The sequence below is a fragment of the Engraulis encrasicolus genome, chromosome 20 (genome assembly GCF_034702125.1).
Source record: "Engraulis encrasicolus isolate BLACKSEA-1 chromosome 20, IST_EnEncr_1.0, whole genome shotgun sequence".
Taxonomy (NCBI): domain Eukaryota; kingdom Metazoa; phylum Chordata; class Actinopteri; order Clupeiformes; family Engraulidae; genus Engraulis; species Engraulis encrasicolus.
Genome location: NC_085876.1, coordinates 19,805,078 through 19,827,577, shown reverse-complemented (window position 1 = coordinate 19,827,577; position 22,500 = coordinate 19,805,078). Strand labels below are relative to the sequence as shown.

The 22,500-nt window shown below is 43.6% G+C and overlaps 1 protein-coding gene across 1 annotated transcript in view; it reads left to right on the top strand.

Annotated features, from left to right (window-relative positions):
* The window catches only part of LOC134436384 (prolyl endopeptidase-like), a 48,868-nt gene that overhangs the window by 5,409 nt on the left and 20,959 nt on the right, over positions 1-22,500 (top strand). The window contains exons 5-12 of the mRNA XM_063185569.1: positions 2,798-3,007; positions 3,653-3,774; positions 7,278-7,383; positions 7,988-8,179; positions 12,016-12,213; positions 17,348-17,451; positions 19,040-19,176; positions 21,522-21,616. Coding sequence (XP_063041639.1) covers positions 2,798-3,007; positions 3,653-3,774; positions 7,278-7,383; positions 7,988-8,179; positions 12,016-12,213; positions 17,348-17,451; positions 19,040-19,176; positions 21,522-21,616 — 1,164 coding nt within the window. The remainder of the gene's footprint in view (positions 1-2,797; positions 3,008-3,652; positions 3,775-7,277; positions 7,384-7,987; positions 8,180-12,015; positions 12,214-17,347; positions 17,452-19,039; positions 19,177-21,521; positions 21,617-22,500) is intronic.

The following is a 22,500-nucleotide window of genomic DNA, read 5'->3' as shown; positions in this document are numbered from 1 at the left end:
CTACTGTGGTTCAGTATGTGGTGTTATCATCTCCCGTGATATTATTGCTGCTCTGTGTTAACCGTCCAAGATGGCCGCCCTCACCTTGTTAAAATGTTTGGCTCAGTTTTAACAAGACTGTTAAACACCGGCTCTAACAATACAGTACATGGGATGTTGTTGCAAAGGCGAGCAGTTACCCTGCCAACAAAACGCAGATCACCAAGGTTCCAATCTGACGACTGACTGCCACACCATTGTTTATTATTAACAATTATACTATTATTATTGTGTATTATTGTGTGGTAAATGGTAGATGAAAGATTCCACTAACTAAGCATTACTTTATTAATTTAGACTAATTTATTATTACATAATTTATTGATTTATTTAGGTCAATTTCTCATACCATCAGCCATGTTTCCGGGCACCCCAGTTGAGAAACACTGGGTTAAACAAATTCTCACATTTGTCACATTGTCCAACTCCACGATGCACCAAACAACTCACTTTCAAAACTCCACCCCATCTGCCCGTCTGTCACCCATTTCTCAGCACACCTGCATCAGTGCATACGCACTTAGTTTGTCAGTTGTCAGTTGCAGTGGAGATATATGGCATATTTCAACACTCAACTGAAGAGTTTAGTAACACCTCACATTGACGCATACTGCAACACAATTGTATCAGGCATCTCACACAAGCTCACTCAACATCTTCAACTCGTCCACTCGTCCTCTGCAGCATAAATTATCACCGGCACAAAGTTCTCCCTGCAGAAAAATGGTCTTGTGACTTGGACTTGAGTCACGAATTGACCTGACTTGACCTGGCAAAATTAGAAATGACTTGTGACTTAGCTTGGAATTGACAGTTTTGACTTGCAATGACATGTCAACTGTACATATATTATAGTCCATTAGCTGCATTTGGTAGTGAAAATATTATGTGAAAATAAAAAGTTTTTGCCCCTAACGAGAACCAGTAGGCCTACTATGTTTTGTTGAACGTGATTGGCAAAGGGGGACATGCATAGCAATGTAGAGAGGTCATTGATTTATGACCAAAAGTAGTTTTCAAAATTGTGCATAGAATACATGGTGACTTGTTGCCTGGCTCTTGCCTGACCTGTAGCTCCGCACAGCTTCGTGAGCTCCACTACTAGGTCTGGGAGCATGTAGCAGGATTCCATGTGAAAAGACAACATATCAAGTGTTAAAACCGAGAAAAAATATTGTTTTAGGGGACATATGTTAGCCTGATAAACCAGACTAAATGTGGATGTCTAATTTAGTCTGGCCTCGATGCATAATAAATTCCGAAGATTGTTGATGAGAACAACCTTCCCTCAAAACCCTGCCCGCTTTGATTCAAAACACATCTTTGCGTTGTAATTGGTTTGCCAGATTCATGGCATTCTGGCTTCATTGAATCATTATGCGAGGCCAGACCCACCCGTAGACAAAACATTTTGCCGTTCAGCGGGTGGCGCTGGTTCACCAGGCTAGACATATGTACTCATTTCTAATGTGATGACTGCAAAACGTCTCAAATAAGTTGGGACGGGGATCCGTGAAATGTTATGAACATCCAAATAAGAAAAAACAACAAGGAAGAACATTTCACAATGAATTGTACTGATGAACAATTTGAGTGTCCAGGTATAAGACAATCACGGAGAGGCTGAGTCACTCAGAATTAAAGATGCAAAGGGAACAATTACCATAGTTATTACATAGAGTTTTGAATTCCATTGATTTACCGTGATTGAGTGTATATAAGAGATCTTTTTGTCATTAAAATCATTGTATAGGTTCATGCCATCATGAAATATATATTGGCTGTAGTCTCACTCTAGCACTCCGAGAATTACAGCTAGTGAAAACTTGACCATTTTAAGGACGCTTCATATGTGCAAATGATAGAGGGGTTTAACGTTCCACTATCCACCTGAGCTCACTTGAAATAGACCCAGACGACATGGGAAACTGTCCTTTGCTTACAGAACTCAGCAGAGGTTGCAGAAGTCAATTCTTTTTGAAAATAATAGTCTTGCACATCCTGTGCTACAGTGAAAATTGACCATGCAAGTTGTGTTAGTGCTAACTTCAAAAGTCAGCCTCCATGATGGCATGGGGGTGCAGTAGTACATTGGTTAAGCTGTTCTAACTCACCTGTAGAATTGAATACAGTACTGAATGAAATAAATGGGTTTTAAACAGCATGAAAAGCCGTTCGTGCATTATATTTTGAAGGGAGATCTTCGATTACTGACACATAGTAAGGACAAATTGCATTCTCTACTATGTTTTAACAGTTTAACTCCAACATAAGGACCAGCAGGACATAAAATGGCTGGCTTTTGGTCAAGACCTGTCACACTGTAAGCACTACAGAAAGGAAAACATTGCAAAACATGACAAGGAATACACCTACCATTTAAGCTGGTGAAATCATGTCCAAGATAGGAATCAACACTGTTTTTATATAAAATCATCTCATCGGTTAATGCTATTAACTGTTAAGTGTTGTTCTTTGTTTTGTTTTTAGTCTTCCTCGACATTTGCGTGTCCCCGTCCCAACTCTTTTGAGATGCATTGGATTTATATATTCATGAATGTCCCCCAAAACAATAATTTTGGTCAGTTTTGATGGCTGATATGTTTTCTTTGTACCATTCTCCAACTAATGTCAGAACCAGACTTTTTGAAAATGCAGTATTTTGTTATTATTCACAATTAAGCTTGCATCCCAACTTCTATGGAGTTGGGGTTTCTAATAATAAGTACCCCACCCTATCCATGTGTCTATCCCACAGTGGGGCGCTTGTCTGAGGAGTGTGAGTACTTTGCGTATGGCCTGAGCTCCAGCGGTTCGGACTGGGTGACGGTGCGCTTCCTGAAGGCGGACGACCTGAGCCCGCTGCCCGACGTGCTGGAGAGGGTCAAGTTCAGCTGTCTGGCCTGGACGCATGATGCCAAGGGCGTCTTCTACAACTGCTACCCACCACAGGATGGGAAGGCCGACGGTATGTCTTCAAAACTGTGATTTAACTTTTTTAGATTTTTTTTGTGGGGGGGTGGGTCTTTTTAGACTTATACTATGTCCTGGACAGTATGAGAGGTAGACAGGAAGCGAATGGGGAGAGAGACGGGGAGGGGTCGTAAAGGACCCGGGCCGGGAATCGAACCCGGGTCAGCCGCATGGCAGCCGAGTGCCCCACCGGTTGGCAACGGCAGGGCCGTGATTTAACTTTTTTTGTGATTGTTTAGTAGAAAAGCCGCACTCTCGGTGTGATTCTTGTATTTTATTCTAGTGGGTTTTGCATGACAGACAGACGTTTTCGTCTAAGCCCTCTTCAGTGTCTTAGCTTCAGCGATTTACGTAACTGTCTTTTGAAAAATAATATAATGCACCTGCTACCCACCCCAGGACGGGAAGGCGGACGGTATGTCACTCGTCAATAGATTTTAAAAAATGATATAATGCACAGACAAATATGACAACGCAGAAATATTGACTATGATAACTTGCTATGAGACAATATATAAAGTCATACTCATGCTACTCATAAAATTAAAACATCCAATCTAATCTAAAATTTGCACATGCAAACAAAAAAGCATTGACATTATATTTCCGGCCAATGCACATGAAACCATGTTCTTTGCAGGCACGGAGACAACCTCAAACCTCAACCAGAAGCTTTACTACCATGTGATCGGCACCAACCAATCAGAGGACATCCTGGTGGCAGAGTTTCCGGACCACCCCAAATGGCACAGTGGTGTGACGGTAATAGCTATATTAACTCAGGCTTTTGTCAATTACATATAGGAGCCACTCATTTGGTGCCCTATTTTCTGGTCCTTGTAAGGTCTGGGCAATCTTCCATTGATCACCCACACATTAACACTTTGGATGCAAACTGAATTTCAGGGAAAACAATAAAGGCAATAAAGTCCTATCGTATCGTATTACATTGTATCGTATCATATCTTATCGTAATTTCCCGTGGAAGTTGCATGGTGTGGAAGTTGCAGGGTGTGGAAGTTTCATAGTGTTGCATGTATGGAAGGTAAGGTAAGGTGACTTTATTTATACTCGTAGATTTGGTTGCAGGTAAAAGTAGCAAAAGCTTACACAGACAACACAGTACTGACATCTGTCAAAATAAAAGCTTGCACAAACAACACAAAACTAATGACAGTGACAAAGGACAGTAGCAAAACAAATCAAGGACAACAAAAACAGAACATGACAAGCAGACAAGTGCTCCAAACAAGGATCTAGAAGAGAGTAAATAAACAAATACATGTATGAATACATCTATAAAAAACAGGGCTAAACCCCTAAAAGTAGGACTCATGTGATGTTCAGTGTTTTAATAGCAGAGGGGATGCAACTGCATCTATTCCTCTTGGTTTTGCAGGCAGGCATTAGGAAGGGGAAAAAATAAGTTGCTCCTACAATACAATACAATACAATACAATCTGTATCAAGACAAGCTGGGCTACTTCAGAGTGACTAGACCCAGGGATGACTGGAGCACTTAGCAACTTTTTTTAGAGTTTTTAAAAATTATTTTGGTGCACAAAATGACTGACGATTTCGGCGCACCTGCACCTTCCTCAGAGTCGACTGTGAGCACCACCAAGGCTGAAGCGCAGCCATCCCCTCTTCGAACAATACAATCTGTATTTATATAGCACAATATCACAACAAAAGTAGTCTCAAAGCGCTTTCAAAATACACATACACGCATACACCCACATTCACACACCAGCTCTGGAGGCTGCCGCACGGCGCCAATTGTCCGGGATTCGTGTTAGTAAGTGCAACACAGACACGCACGCATTCACACACACAACAGAGAAAGATGATTCTGTGTTAGTAACACGTTCAACTCCACAAAAAGTGAAGAAAAACCGGGTGCAGTTAGACCTAAAAATGCATCTATAAGCTTTATATAAACATGTTAAACTCAATAAACGTAAAAAACCTACTGTAAAAGTGCCAGCCTGGACCTTCCTATGGGCCGTACAACCTGACTATTCAAGGGTGTTTCTTCTGCCTGAGATAAAAAAAACAATCCAGAAATATTATTAACATGATTTTTTGGAAACTATAAAGGCTGTTACTGATTCCTGAATGGTTATTTGTTAAGAGCCAAGGGGGCGTTTGGTTCTTAGATTGGACATCCAAATGAATTGTATTGGGAGCATGGCCAAATGAGCATCTGAAACCGAGTGATGTGCACACTGTTGCTTTTTTTTTAGAACAGAAGAGACAAGCAAGGTTTTGATCTCTGGATTTTCCATAAGGATACTGTAGATTGAAATGCTAGTGCATGGTCTATTGACAGAGCAGATACGGTGTGAAAAAAGACAAAACATGAAAGACTATGTGAAATCTTTCTAGCTGTACTAGAAGTGTAGACTCGCGCACCATCCTACGTACTTCCGCTAAGAGACTTGGCTCCGCACTAGGTCTGGTACCTACTTTCTGTTGAGCGGCACGATTGGGCCGGTGTTCTGACAAGCGGTCCTACATTGTAATTTTATCCTACGGTAGGATGTTCTGTCAGACAAGACATGACAGGTCCTACATAGCCAAAGATAGACGTCAGACATGTTAGTTCAACAACTTATCCTGATTTTTCAGAAAATTTCCTTTGCGCTTCCTGCAATCACGTCAGATCAAACAACCCCCAGACCATGAATACAAAATGAAATGGTAATGTTATGGGATGGTCTGGACCAGACTACTAGAAGTGCACATTGATATACAGAATAATGGAGGGATGAGGCTTTTCTCGAAGAAGAAAACCAAAGTCCGTCTGTATAAGTCCCTTTACTTGGTGGCCATCTTAGCGATGCCTCGGGGAAGCTATTCCAGGCAGCTATTTCTCTATATTTTTCAACTGTGCATGAGCAGTATGCTTGTGAGATGATTGGATCTATGACAGTGTAGCTCAGTAGGCTCAGTTTGCCAGAAAGGTGGAAGATGTGCAAGCACACGCCATGTTGACATTACCAATCGCCCCCAAACATTTCTAGTGAGTTTGAGTAGTTTATTTGTCACATGCAAAGCCATAACCAAGGTTACAGCTTGTAGTGAAATTACGGTTCTGGTGAAATTCCACAACGTGCAGTGGGTGGTTTTTTTTTTTAGTGTTTTGTCTCATGTATTGTGTTTCTGAGAAAAACCAGACCACCATCGTTGAGGTGAACATAGCATGCTCCTCCAGTTGCGCATTGCGTTGGAATTCGGCTCTGAGGCAATCGGGGTGCTTTGAAGGAAAAATTCAAACGGTGTGGCCAAGAGTTCTTGTGAACTCTGTTGCACAATAATCAAAGAAGAGTTTTTAATCAAAGAAGTGATCTGTAAAGCTGTCAAATTTGACAGATACATATCTGTGGTGAAAGACTACAACGCAGATGAAGTGTTAGTCACCACCTATGCCACCATTCATTAGCCTTGGATCCCAATTCACTAGAGTGATATCTTGGTCTGTGCAGTCATTGTGGTGTACTGAAGCTGTTAGTCCTGTAGCATTTTCATTCACAATTTTCTCAACTTTTCCAGACACCGTAATGTAGATAGTTAGCCGTCCCTTTTCTTTTTAGTCCGTAACGGCTGTTCCAAACATAGTACATACATAGTTTGTAAGTTTTCGAAAACTTTAAGCGCAATTGAAAATGTTTCAAATTAGAAGCACTTTTGAGACTCATGATGAACTGGGGTGCCGGCAGAAATTTTGGGCCCCATGAAAGATTCGAATTTTTAAGGGGCCCTGTAGGTGCGGTCAGTGCCTGGGCCCTTAGAATCTGTAACACCTTTCCTCCTTCTAGCGGCACCCATGATGGTATAACTTGATAATGTTAAATGGACTTTTTTAAATTTCAAAATACCCGCTAATAACACGAGTACTGAAGCCTTGTTTTGTCATTATTTCTATGCCCAAAGCTTTGGGGTTTCTCCCAGGGAAAATTAGACATACAGTAGTTAAAAGTATTTAAGAACCAATATGAGGACAGTGGGACACAAATGTTGGCCAATAATGAAGTGTTTTCTTTTTTGTAGTGGGCAGGCTTGGTATTCAGGGCCCCCTTGGCCCTCTCAGGCCCCTGTAGGCCTGTGCATTAATCAGTCCTTGATTACCTTACCTTACCTTACCTTTAATCAACAATACCTTCTTTCTCACTCATTCACTCACTCACTCTTTCACTCACTCACCTTACTCTCTCTCTCACTCACTCACTCACTCACTCACTCTCTTTAACTCTCTCTCTCAGGTTTCTGATGATGGCCGCTATGCTGTGCTGTCCATCACTGAGGGTTGTGAGCCAGTCAACCGGCTGTGGTACTGTGACCTTCAGCAGCTGCCCAATGGCATCACAGGTTGGTCCCATGGCTGGCTGGATTAAATGCATTACTACTGGCATACTTATGTTAGGTAAATGGACTGCATAGTGCCTTTCCACTCCTTCAAGCATTCCAAGCGCTTTACATTGTATGCCTCACATTCACCCTCTCATTCACACACCGATGGCAGTGGCCGCCATGCAGGGTACCACCCTACCACCAAGAGTAACTTGGGGTTAAGTATCTTGCTCAAGGACACATCGATGGGGCCAGGCGGAGTGGGGCTCGAACCTGCAGCTTTCTGGTTCCTGAACGGCACCTCTACCACCTGAGCCACCATGGCCCTCGGAAGTAGAAGTTTAGTAGATACCATTGCTGCCATTGTACCATTCCACATCATGCAGCTGAACAGCTCAAGTTTTTGCTGAAATGACTCATAGCACATTCAACTGTTAAAGAACAATAGATTAAATAGATGAGTATGTGCAGTGCAGGTGCATACTATTTCATGTTGAAACACACAAAAAGAGACCATAGATTAAAAGTGTTATCGCAATGCCTTAGATTATCCTGTGGACGAATCGATTAATCAGATCGCCGGCTGTAGGAGCATTGATTATTATTTTACATCCCTTATCAGGACTGCTTCCCTGGGTGAAGCTGGTGGATAACTTCGAGGCGCAGTACTCCTACGTCACCAACGAGGGCACCGTCTTCACCTTCCGCACCAACCTGCAGGCGCCACGCTACCGCCTCATCAACATCGACCTGGCCAAGCCCGACCCGGCCCAGTGGACCAGCCTGCTCCCCGAACACCCCAAAGATGTCCTGGGTAAGTTCTATAGTGATAATAAAAATATTTATACATTTTATTTAAAAGTAGGGGTGGGCAGTAAGGCAGAAATTTAATATCACGATTTTTAAATACAAAATCTCAATTCCAATTTATCACAATCTTCCATCGAAATAATAAAAACAACAAAAAAAGGCATTTTATGTACTCGCAGCTATTAATTAAATGTAAAGACACTGATGACTCTCTCAGAAAGTGCACAATTGGAATACAATAATTTGAGGAATTAAAGTGAAGACAACACTAAGTAAGTAGATATCATTCTGATACTTATAGAGATACACGATCTCTCCACTTTGTTAGATTCTTTAAAAGCGCCGTTCAAAACACTCAAGGACACTGTACAGACGCAATAAGAAAACAAGACACATAAACAGATTGAAAAACAAAAATAAAATAAAACAGAGTTAAAAAGTCATAAAGAATAGGCTAACTGTAAGCACCGCCCCCTCTCAGTTTTATTCTTTTCAACGCCCCCCCAAGGGCTCTTAAACGCTCCTGTAAGGGGGCTGTCGAGCTACCTTGGAGAAACACAGACCACAATCACTTACCGTAATCTGGTCTGAACCTGAGTGAACATAACACAGCCCTAGTACACTTCCAGGGCATTCGTTTAAATTTATGGTACCCCTGTACTGTACGCTACATTTCCAGACTGTGCTGCTTTTGGAGGTTCAATAGTTCAAGAGGAGCAATAGTTTACCTGGAAAGCATTAGGATTTTAATGATGTTTAAGATTTACAGTGTTGGCAGGAAAAAAAAAATCAGATCTTTCACCCCGCCTGTTCTTACATGCTTTGAATCATGCTGCCCGGACTTTCCCAACAAAGTGCTGAGCTGCTGAGAGCCTCATGTGAGACTGACTAGCTACACACACTGCTACCGCATGTCTACAACCTGTCTGGCTGGGTTCCTCGCCCCAGGCCCCTGTCAAGAACACGCTGCCTATTCAGCAACACTGGGATGCATTTCTCGAAACCATAGTTGTTAACTTCATCATTAGCTACTTTGTTGCTGTTTGCACTGCCATTTCCCATTGGCAACTAGGCAAATTGCTAACTAGCTAACAGCTATGCTTTCGAGAAAAACACCACTGGCTTGTAGTGCAGCCAGGGCAAAGTCATCTGAACCCCCCCCCCCCCCCAATCCAATACATACAGTGTAATAACATCTGAAATCTGGGCTCAACTGGACAACTGACCTCTTTGTCTCCCCTGTAAGCTTCCCTAAATAAGAGACTGAATAGCTGCCGATTACCGTATGTCACACACACACACACACACACACACACACACACACACACACACACACACACACACACACACACACACACACACACACACACACACACACACACACACACACACACACACACACACACTCAAATGCTCTGACTGGATGTTGGACTGCAGCTGAGGCGTGGAGAAAGACTTGTATACTGGAAGTGATAGCAGGCTATTGACTTGTTTTTGACCCGAAACGAGAGAGGAAGATGACGAAGAGTAGGTGAACCCCAGATGTGTGTGTGTGTGTGTGTGTGTGTGTGTGTGTGTGTGTGTGTGTGTGTGTGTGTGTGTGTGTGTGTGTGTGTGTGTGTGTGTGTGTGTGTGTGTGTGTGTGCTTGTGTGTGTGTGTTTGTGTGTTTGTGAAAGAGAAAGTGAATCAATCAATGAATCACTAAAACAACAATCAAAAGAAATCAAAACATCGGTCAGTTGATCCAAACTTTTCTGCAGGCCAGCAAAAAACAAACAAACACACACACACACACACACACACACACACACACACACACACACACACACACACACACACACACACACACACACACACACACACACACACGCACACACACATGCATTTAAATATATTCAGTATGTACAATACTTGTACTCTATGTACCGCCCTGTATGCCTTATTGCCAGTGTGAGACATAATGGGCTCATAAATCTCAGAAAGAAAAGCAGAAGAAGAAAAGGACTGCTTCTCCTCAGGCCAAGCAAGCAAACAAAGAATGGCAGCCAGTGGTGTGGTGTGCTTACGTAACACAGGTGTACAGGGCCGCTGACAGCTTTTACTAGGCCCAGGACAAAGTAATCTGAAAGGGGCCCCCCCGACCCAACACATATAATATAATTGGGACCCAATTCTGGGCCCCCTATCTCCCTGGGCCCGGGACAACATACTCGTTTGTCCCCCCCTGTCAGCGGGCCTGCAGGTGTGCTATGCCCAAGTGCCGGGAGGCATCCTCTCTCCCCCTCCATCCTACTCACTTCCAGAGAATCATAACAGGTAGACAGATTTCTTAAAGGAACACTGTGTGAGATTTGTAGCTGTTTATTTTGCAGAATTCATGCTACCCATTCACTAATGTTACATTTTTCATGAATACTTACCACCACCATCAAATTCTAAGCATTCATTTATGACTGGAAAAAATGAATTTTTCATACGTGAAAAGGGGAATCTTTTTTGGCCATTTCCTGCACAGTGTTCCTTTAAAGGTGCACTGTGTAGGATAGTGGTCTGTCAGAGTAGGTATTGCAACTATGCTGCTCATTGAAACTGGTGCTTTTTGACAAATTCATGAATTTTCATGAATATTTACTGAGTAATAAACTAATATTCACCAGTATGGCCAAAGTACAGTAAGTTTTGCTGCTAAAAATGTCAATTTCTGGAAATTTAGAATCGGAGACAATGGAGAAGTTGTATGTAAAATGCAATTTTTCCAGTCATTATGAATACTTAGAATTTGACGGTGGTGGTAAGTATTCCTGATGAAGCTAACATTTGTGAGTGGGCAGCATGAATTCTGGAAAAATACTTCTGAAAAAATATTACACAGTCTGTACACCTTTAAGCCTGCAGGGGTATTTGGCAGATGCTGCTTCTAGGTAATCAGTGCCAAAGGTTAGCACAACAGCCTTACTAATAACCACAAGGTACATCGAGTTCCAGTGTAATTATAGGCACCATCAATACCTAACAGTTTGCCATGGAAATTGCTGAAGAACAAAATTTAAATTCCACGCAACCTTTGTCTGTGTACGTGCACAACTAGGACTTTAACAATGACCAGAGTTGTGCATTGAGGTGCTGTGCAGGTGATCTTGTGGCTGGTGAAATCAGATGGGTGTGTATTTATGAGTAATTGTGTTCACTGAGTTTTATTCTGGTTTTTGGTGCGTAGCTTGGCTGAATGGTTCCCTTATATATTTTGTGAAGTGTCAGCTATAACTATAAATGTAATTTATTGGTTTTGTCTCAGAGCTGAGCTCCCTGACCCTCTTTGAATTTCCTGTTCATTCCTTATCGTTATTTTTTACATTTCATTCAAACATTTATATATATATTTTTTTCTACATTTATTTTGTTATTATTATCATATTGTCATATTCAGTTGACATCATCAGCATCAGATCATGTCAACATTGTCCTCTTATTATTAGCCCTACAGTATGTTATTATTTTTTATCATGTGTACACTGGCAGAGTGGGTTGTTTTCAATCTGATTGATTGGCACGGCTGTACAGTGTGTACAATCTACCATACATATGTACAGGGACCAAACAAGTGTATGTCTTCCCCAGGCATGGTGGCTTGCACAGTTGAATAAAGCACAAGTAGAAGAACACTTCCAGATGTAATTACAAGACTAGTAGAATGATATTATAAAGTTGACACAATAATATACTATCATACCACTGGGGTTGTAATTGCAATTGGAAGAGTACTTCTACTGTACGTCTACTTTATACACTTTATACTCTGGTGGCTTGTGACAGGACAAGTGTGTGTGTTCGTTCCCCAGGCATGGTGTCTTGTGTGAACCAGCGCCATCTGCTGGTGAACTACGTGCATGACGTGAAGGATGTGCTCCAGCTGAGGGAGCTTGCGTCGGGGGAGCTGATCCGGGACCTGCCCCTGGACGTGGGCACCGTGACGGGGCTCAGCTGCAAGAAGAAGCACCCAGACTTCTTCTACAAGTTCACCTCCTTCACCACGCCAGGTACGGTATGGTAGGGTAGGCCTATGTACAATTATATGACAGGACAACTCTGCGTGCCACATTTCCCCGACTTCCCTCGAGATCGCGAGTTTGAACCCTGAGAGTTGCGGACCATGCAGGAAGACCTCAGTCATATATAGCGCCACATTTCATATACTGTACTACAGGGCTATTCAAATGCTGAAACGGGACAGGGGATGTTAAAATGCAGGAAATTACATCTAAGAAATGCTAAATTTTCTGGGGGAGGACTTCAATGAAGTCTCCCAAATTTTTTTCATTGACAGTCTGCAACCATAATACATACATATAGTTTGGCCCCTTTACTGGGAGGAATTTTAAAAAATGGCCCTCATTGAAATATGAATTGAATACCCCTGCTGTACTACATACAATAGGCAACTCAATATGCTTCACAGGAAAGTGTGTAAAAGTGTGAAAACACAGCTGATGAAAGAAGAATTCATGGCTAAAGAAATAATAGACTAGTAAAATCATTTCAATGAGTTAATATTAGTTTGGAGCACCCATGTGTATTTCTAGTGCAGGGGTTCCCAACCTATTCCAGTTTGGGGCCCACTTGAAATGTTCACAGTTCTGTTCGGGGCCTACCTCTGACCCATAACAATACAATAATACAAATAAATAGTCAACAGCAACACCCACACCCACAACTACTATTTTGACATTTAGAAAGCGAGTTCAAGGCTCACGGCCCACAGTTTGAGAATCACTGTTCTAGTGGATTATACAGGATGTAGAAAGCAAAGATTTCTCCACACTCCATTGTGGTTCCATTTCTTGTAGCTCTCAGGTCTTCCAGTAATCACCCTCTGGTGACTGGCGTTCCTGTCATCTGTGGCGGAACAATTACGCACAGGGCCCCAGGTCAAAACACTTATAGGGCCCCCCATATGGCCTGCCAAGGTCATAATAGGGACCCCACCACCAATACAAGAATGCCCTGGGCCCAAGGGCAAATGCCCTGCCTGTCCTCCCTATAGCTCCGCCCCTGCCTGTCATGTGTCCTGTCCTCCCCATGCACGCCCATGTCCTGAGTCTGGCCTCACACGTGTCCTCACGCCCATGTCTTGAGTCACAACAGAACAGAAACCGAAAGAGACTGGAGACGAGAGGGCGAGCCCTGATATATGGATTTGGTGTGTGTTCATTATCATAAACATACACATGCACAACCAATAGCCACAACCTCAAATACATATTTAGCTGTCTGTGTGCGTGTGCGTGTGTGTGTGTGTGTGTGTGTGTGTGTGTGTGTGTGTGTGTGTGTGTGTGTGTGTGTGTGTGTGTGTGTGTGTGTGTGTGTGTGTGTGTGTGTGTGTGTAACTGTGTACGTGTGTGTATGTGTAACTGTGTTCTTGTGTGTATGTGTGTAAATGTGTAAATGTCTCTTGATGGTTCTTTGTGTCTGTAAAGACTTGTTACTGTTACATAATCTGTGGTCTTTGTTAAATCATCTTGGATGTGGTTTTGAGTTGTGCAATTAGTAATTCCACTGAATGATGTGGTGCATTTGCTTTCCCCTGGGCCCAAGAATGGGGAAAAAACGATCATAAAATGAAATAGAAATCTAGAAATGCACACAGACAGTGCAGACCTACGCCAAGGAAGCTGTTTGACTAAGTTACACCCTATTTTTATTTTTAAAGTCTTCCTGCCTTCTTTTTCTGTAGTTAGAAACTGGACTGTCAAAATTCGCCCTGTACTACAATTCAATTTCAAAGAATCTTTGAAAAAAAAATGCTGGTTCCGGTTCGTGATCCGGGTCACCACCACAATTTAATCCTTGCTCATTTCCAACAACTCCACAAAGTTTAATCCAAATCTGTTCATAACTTTTTGAGTTATCCTGCTGACAGACAGACAGACAGACAAACCAACTTGAATGAAAATATAACTTCCTTGGCAGAGGTAATAAATAGAGATGCACCGGATCCGGATTCGGTTCCGGCAGAATAATAGGGTTTTTCACAGGATCCGGGTCCGGCAGGATCTTAAGCAGTGCATCTGGTATCCGGCATGTTACCTAAAAATCAGGATCTGGTGCATTTCTAGCCTAGGCTTTTCAGTCAGTCTTTCACAACCCCAATAACTGCATGCAGTGAAAGCCCTTTGGAAGCGGCCGTTGCAGGCAGTGTGGCAGTAAGCCAATGAGTCTAAAAAATAGTTTGAGCCAACGTAATAAAAAGGGCCCATGTGTGCGAGTAGACTATATGTTTCAACCCTTTTGTAGGATCAGGCAGGATCTTAAGCAGTGGATCCGGTAACCGGCAGGATCCTAAAAATCAGGATCCGGTGCATTTCTTGTAATAAATGCCTGTGAGGAAAATCATGTTCCTAGTGTTAGTCTGTATTTTAACTGTAGGATTGCATCAGTAAGGCTACCAATTATTAGCCTGGCTTCCACGCAGACCCTTCGTGCTTCGTGCATCTTCGTTAATCTTCGTGAGCTCGCACTTGGGTCTGGAAATCTTAAACAAGCCCGAAGGAATCTGATATTTCACAGCCTGTCCAATCAGAATCGCGGGGCGGGATCGCGGGGCGGGATATAAGTCAATGGTTGAAGTAGTACTGATTTTGTAAAAAGCCACGTGAATTCTCCAATCAGGTTCGAGCTGCTTTGAACACACCCACACCTTTCCAGAGCTAAGCGATTGACAATATTCCAGATGGTTGGTAACAACCATTGCGTGAGTACCAGGTTAACCAATTATCACAGTGTAACAAAATATGCACTGGTAAGTATTACAATTTATTATATGGTTGTGACGTCATCTGTCGAATGCTCCATTCATTTCAACGGGGCTCCCCAACGTTCGGACGTCTGTTATTTTTCGATAACGGACGGGTTGGTCTATAACAGACCGCTGTCAATGGCAACAAGACTTTTCACTGCTAAAGCGACTTTTCAACAAGACTCTAATCAGCTGCTGTGATAGACGGCCCATTGTCCTGGCTACCGCTGTCAATGGCAACAAGACGTTCACTGCTAAAGCCACTGGCTTGTACAAGTCAGTGGCTAAAGCGAATGTTTCATATCACTCCGCAGGGGGTCCGGTCTTTTGTCACTCTAATCAGCTGCTGTGATAGACAACACCTGTTGTCCTGGCTGCCTAGCTGTTGCCTAGCGGTGTTCCACAACGGCACTGTTTTGTTTTGCGCAGCAACAATCTTAACATTAAATAGGTCTAAAGAAATGTCCCCGCCGTGTGTGAATCATTTAAGTATATCCATATAATAAGCGGGTTAACTTTCGGCGAGTCGGTCGCTTTGTGGAATAGCAGCACTTCAGAGAGAACAAGACCCCTCCGCTCCGCGTCGGGGTCTAAAGATTCTCTCTGTCGTGCTGCTATTCCACGGTAGCGACCTTCTCGCCGAACGTTAACCCTTACGTAACATTGAGTACTGTATACCATTATGTCACGACTGCCAAAGGGCAATGTTTAGCTGTGTACAATAAGAGTATACAACATATATTACATTATGTAATATATGTTGTACATATACACATACACACTTAACCCAGTAAGGCATGGCCCTTGTTTTAAATTAGCTTTTGCCACAATGGCAATGACCAAGTCGTAATGCATTTCTGAAGGCTCTGTGTACTGTCATAGTGATGTGGTACTATGGGTTAGTTAGGTTAGTTCTATCAGTGACTATTACAGAGCTCCACTGGTGCAACAACGCACATTAAGGGGCTACCTATTTCAACATTCTGTTTTGCAAAGTTTTCTTTAGTTTCATGAAAGGTGCTCCATATAAAATGTATTATTATTATTATTATTATTATTATTATTATTATTATTATTATTATTATTATTGACAGACGTGTAAAGGAAACAATCATAAAATGAAGCTAGGCCTTCTCAATATTATATTCAGTTACCAAAAAACGTTGGCCTACCGGGTACTGCAAAGTCTGTGATATTTCACTTGTTTGTAGTTGTCAAAATCATACTTGCATAAAAGATTTATGGCGATAGGTTTCCACGCGGTGCGGAAGTTGTGCCTCTGTCAGCATACTTCCTGGAGTGTAAAATTGCTGAATATAGTGAATTATAGGTAATTAGTGCCTATTAGTCTCTCCTTGAGCTAACCCACTGGCTGCTCTTTACTTTTTGTTCTGCTCTCAAGACTTCTCCTGTGCGTATTTAAGGTTGAAACATGGGCAGTAGACCAGTTTTACATCAGTGAAGTTCTTCATAAAGAAGCATACTTTGCATGTGTCCTTTCTTTGCAGTGTTTGTGACTTACACGGTAAAAAATGAAAAGAAAAAAAATACACACACACTACCTCTATGCTTTCATCTCCGATGATCAATACCTCTCCTCTCTTCTCATCTCCTCTCCTCTCCTCCCCTCTCCTCTCCTCTCCTCTCCTCTCTCCTCTCTCTCCTCTCCTCTCCTCTCTTCTCCTCTCCTCTCCTCTCCTCTCTCCTCTCCTCTCCTCTCCTGTTCTCTATCCCTCCCTCCTCCTCTCCTCTCCTCTCCTCTCCTCTCCTCTCCTCTCCCTTCTCCTCTCTCTCCATCTCCCCACCTCTCCTCTCCTTCCCTCTCCTCTCCTGTCCTCTCCACTCCTCTACTTCCCTGTACCTCTCCTCTCCCACTCTCCTATTCATTCTTTTCCTCCTCTCCTCTCCTCTCCTCTCCTCTCCTCTCTTCTCCTCTCCTCTCCTCTCTTCTCTTCTCTTCTCTTCTCTTCTCTTCTCTTCTCTTCTCTTCTCTTCTCTTCTCTTCTCTTCTCTTCTCTCCACCTCCTCACCTATCCTCTCCTCCCCTCATTTACTCCTCTGCTTCCCTCTCATCTCTCCTCTCCTCCCCTCATTTACTCCTCTGCTTCCCTCTCATCTCTCCTCTCCTCTCCTCTCTCCTCTCCTCTCTCTCTCTCTCCTCTCTTCTCCTCTCCTCTCCTTTCCTCCCTCTCTCCTCTCCTCTCCTGTCCTCTCCTTCCCTGTAAATCTCCTCTCCCACCCTCATATTCATTATTTTTCTCCTCTCCTCTCCTCTCCTCTCCTCTCCTCTCCTCTCCTCTCCTCTCCTCTCCTCTCCTCTCCTCTCCACCTCTCCTCTCCTCTCCTCTCCTCTCCTCTCCTCTCCTCTCCTCTTTTAGGCATCATCTACCACTGTGACCTGAGCCAGAGTCCCCCAGAGCCGCGTGTCTTCAGGGAGGTGGAGGTGAAGGGCATCAAGCAGGAGGACTACCAGACCAGCCAGGTGGGCTTCGACACAGCTATAACATAGCTATGAGTAGAGTAGAGTAGAGTAGAGTAGAGTAGAGTAGAGTAGAGTAGAGTAGAGTAGAGTAGAGTAACTGTATTGGCTATGACGCAGCTACGGCGTAGCTATGACACAAAAGGACTTTGTTTTTATCACTGCAAAATGCTTGTTAATAGACTTAAGCATTAGGCGGATGTGTTTTTCCGGGTGCCTAATATTCTTGCATTCTTCCGTTGAATCGTTGACATCCAGCATGTGGTGGCGATAACGTGTCTATTTTTCGGCAGTTTTTCTGCAATCTATACAGCTTGATGGCAATTCAAATCCAAAAGTGCCATATTAAATGCGTAAAAGAGTATTTTGCAATGGAATCACGGTTTGGACCACCTTATGGTGGTGTCACTTTGCAAGGTTATGCCAACATGAAGCTTGTGTACGTTATGGTCAAAAAACTGTGGTAGCACAGAAGTTTGAAATTGTGTTTGACCAGTCTTTAATGTGCATACGGCATAGCTCCAGATGAATGTTCATGTAACAAGGCGGAGCCCAGTCAACTGGAGAGCGTCAGGTGACACTTACTTCCCTGTTGACCTTTGTTTACTTACTGGAACTTGCCAATCCCAACAACTGCCATTAAGCCCGCCTTTAACACTTAGTCATAATCAGCAGCGGTTCTAAGCATGTCAGGGCCCTAGGCGAAATATAGAGAAAGGACACTCCAAAATAAAGTAAAGGGCACTCCAAGTTGTGTCATTTTATTGCCCGTTAGTCATTTTGGTGTCCGACACTGAAGAAGGTCGAGAGCGAAACATCGGACGGGCAATAAAAGCACACAACTTGGAGGGCTGTCCTGTTCACTTTATTTTGTATAATCCTTAAGGAATGAGCAGCCAGTTGCTTTTTACTTTGGTTGAGTTGAGTGTGTTTTATCGCTTAGTTTTGCTGGTATTTGCCATGGCAGAACTGAGTGGTGGGGCCCCCTGCAGAGGGTATTTTGTTAGTGGGGCCCCAGGCAATTGCCTAATCTGCTGATTGGTAAAAACCGGCCCTGGTCATAATATGCTTAAACATGACGTGGGGTTTTCCCGAACTCCCATTAGCATGTTTTGCACAAGGTGCACTTCCTTGTCATGGCAGCTAACTGCAGTAGTCCTGCCAGTCATGGATGTGTCACACAGGTGAAAGTAACCGGCAGTCGTGGTGTTGTAATGATGGAGTTCAGGAAATGTTGAGTATTTACGTTTATTGTAAATGACACACACACACACACACACACACACACACACACACACACACACACACACACACACACACACACACACACACACACACACACACACACACACACACACACACACACACACACACACGTGTGCGCGCACGCACACACACACACACACACACACACACCGTACAGTCGCAGTCAGACAGCTAAGTTTGTATTTGAGGTTGTGGCTATAGTCTTTGGCAATCGTTTACACCAAGGTTATGTGTGTGTGTCTGCGTGTGTGTATGTGTATGATGATGTTATGTGTACTTTGGATGTGTGTGTGTGTGTGTGCGCACGTGTTTGTGTGTGCCCCAGGTATTTTATCCAAGCAAAGACGGCACCAAGATCCCCATGTTCCTGGTGCATGCCCGTGGCATCCAGAAGGATGGCTCTCACCCCGTCTTCCTCTACGGCTATGGAGGCTTCGACCACTCCATCCAGCCCCACTACAAGTGAGTCTTCCTCTCGAAAGTAAATGTAAATATGTGTTACGATATATAACTAAGCAAGAACAGGCTCCACTACAGGCTCCACTATAACTTAGCAAGAACTACAAGTAAGACTTCCTCTATAAAGGCGTTGACAACTCCATCCATAAAGGCTTCGACCACTGAGCTCCATCCAGCCCTTAGAAGTAAGACTTCCTTGGGGGCGCTGTGGCGCAACGCGTTAACCGGGTGAATACACCGGCCGCGACTAGATTCAGGCGACAGAGAATCACTTCTGTGCAGCAGGAGCGATACGAGCGATTGAAGCGACGAGAGTATGTCCGTTAAGAGCAGAACGCAAGCATTCCAACATTTCCATTGGCTGTGGTCACTGACCCGCGTCATAGCTCATTTGCATAATATTCCCAGGAGTTCAACTACAAACTGTCGCTCTCGTCGCGTGAATCGCCTCTAGTCTCTTGAATAGCTTTTGTCGCGCCACTCAATGCAAAGTCAATTACTTCCGTTGCTCGCCTCGCTCATGTTGCGGCCGGTGTATTTGTGTGGTAAGCGCCCCACATTTGGGCTTTCATGCCCATGGGGACGCCGGTTCGAGTCCGGATGGGGTCATTTCCCAATCCTCCCCCATCTTTCCCTCCCACTCACTTCCTGTCAGCATCTCATACTATCCTATCAATAAAGGCATAAAAGGCGCCTAAAAATATACATTTTTTTTTTTTGAAAAGTAAGACTTCCTCTATAAAGGCTTTGACCTCTCCATTCAACCCCACTAGAAATACGTAAGTCTCTCTACGGTAGTGTTTCTCAACGGGGGCTCTACAGCCTGGTGAGGTCAAGGGGGCGTCAGAAAGCTTAACGATGAGGTCAAGATGACATTGGCTGGTTTATGATGAGGTTAAGATAAAAAAAAGGTTGAGGTCCACTGCTCGGCTGCTGTGGAGGCTTCGATCCCTCCATTCAACACCACTGCAAATGCGGTGGTACTGTAGTACAGTTGCACAGTACAGGAAGCAAAAGAAAGTGGTAGTGATGTGGTGACCAGGCAACATTTTCAATCTAATTAAGAAGTACCCTCATGAGTCTTCATCAGCTGATGCTTGAATGAGTCGCTACAGGTGGCGGTAAAACAACATCTGACCGGTGTTGCAAGATTGGGCGCTTTCCCGCCCAATTGGGCTACTTAGAATGGCCATCTGCGGGTAAAAATGGCATTTTGCAGGAAAAAACGCCCAATTTTTGGCCATAAAAATCAATTGAATTGGACGGGATTTGGTGCTTCCAGGCGGGATTTTATAATTTTTTTGGACTGGAAATCATCAGCCTCATCTGGCAACCCTGCATCTGACACAAGATACCGCACCGAGACAGTGGTGCCCAAGGTTGATCCACGGCAAAAGCCTGAACGCCGGATCTGTATCTGTGAGTAAGCAACAGGAAGCAAGAGACGGTGGCGTGTTAATGGGTGACTTGGCAACATTTTCAAGTTAATTGATTACAGTACCTGTATGAGTCAGCCTATGCTTAAAGATGAGTCATTACCATGTGCTGTGACTCTCCCAACCGGTTCCGTAGGTAGAAAACCCCCCTTTTGCAAAATCAGACTGACGGCCCCACGCAAACTCACCAAAACGCCAGAAGTAATTGACTTTGTAAAAAGCGGCAAAAGCGTTTGTAGCGCAGAGGGTGTCATAACGTCGAAAGAGACGTTCAACTTCACCAGAAGTTGACCAATGGAATGTTTACACTTTTTCTAAAAACAAGTTTCCGTTTGGTTGCTTTCCCTGTTCGAAATCAGAGATTAAAAGAAGATAGGGAACCACTGCTGTAAGTGCTGTAGCATCCCACGTCGGCTCCTCTGCTCTGAGACTGCATCTGACGGGTTAAACGCAAAATGCAGAGAAGCAATTTCCCTCCAAGCACCTCCTGAAGTGATTAATGAAGTGTAAAAAAGAAAATTAAATACTCTGTGAACCCGAGTACAAGTTTGTCTGGAGGTCATGTCATGATAGAACCCCCTACCCCCTCTCATTCTCTCTATTTCTCTGTCTCTTTCTATTCTCTCTCTCTCTCTCTCTCTCTCTCTCTCTCTCTCTCTCTCTCTCTCTCTCTCTCTCTCTGTTCCATAATCACTCTATTTTATCTCATCAAAGATGGCTACCCCCAATGATGTTGTGAGTTGTGAGTGATGTTCAAAGACCATGAGTAAAAAATCTCTCTTCTCTTCTCTTCTCTTCTCTTCTCTTCTCTTCTCTTCTCTTCTCTTCTCTTCTCTTCTCTTCTCTTCTCTTCTCTTCTCTTCTCTTCTCTTCTCTTCTCTTCTCTTCTCTTCTCTTCTCTTCTCCTCATAGTTCAGCCTACCTGCTGTTCGTTAGACACCTGGGCGGTATTCTGGCTGTAGCCAACATCCGTGGAGGAGGAGAGTATGGACAGACCTGGCACAAAGGTACACACACACCTGCACACAGACACACAGACACACACACACACACACACACACACACACACACACACACACACACACACACACACACACACACACACACACACACACACACACACACACACACACACACACACACACACACACACACACACACACACACACACACACAAATACAAGCTCTAATTCTTCTTCCACATGGCATATGGTTTACTATACGTAGAAGCATACCATAGAGTAGAAGCTCCAATATGACCTCCAGCAGATAGCAGAGAATTATAAAACAATGCCAAACTTCAATATGGATATGATATGATATCCAAGACCATGGAAATCATGGCTAAGCAGTTTGAGTCGTAGCGCGAGGGTTGCCAAACCGCCAGTTTGGGGGTAATTAACCAGTAATTAACCATTGCTCTTTTCCATCCTCTTCCATCACAGAGGTACCCTGAGCATGGTACCGTCTGTCCCACTGCACGCATAAAAATGCATTCTCGTTGTATGCAGTGAGCAATGTGTGCTTTGGAGTGCTGTGCTGTGTCACAATGACAATGGGAGTGGAAATTCCCAGGTGGACTTTCATTACTTGGCTTCTTCCATAGGTCATGGCTATGCCTGTAGGTTGATACAGTACATCATACAGGTGTAGACAGGTTCACACCCACACTCAGCTGTTGTCACCAGGAGCAGGGGATGGGGGGTGCAGAGTGGCGTAACAACAGGTATTCATCATATGTCTTAATCAAGTTGTCATGATTGATGGCTTCCCCTGCTCTACTGCAGTGGTTCTCAACTGGAACAGTCTTGGGACCCACCATTTTCCACACTCATTCGGTCGCGACCCAATTTTTTTTAGCGTTCAAGTCAATTCAATGCAATTCTCAAAA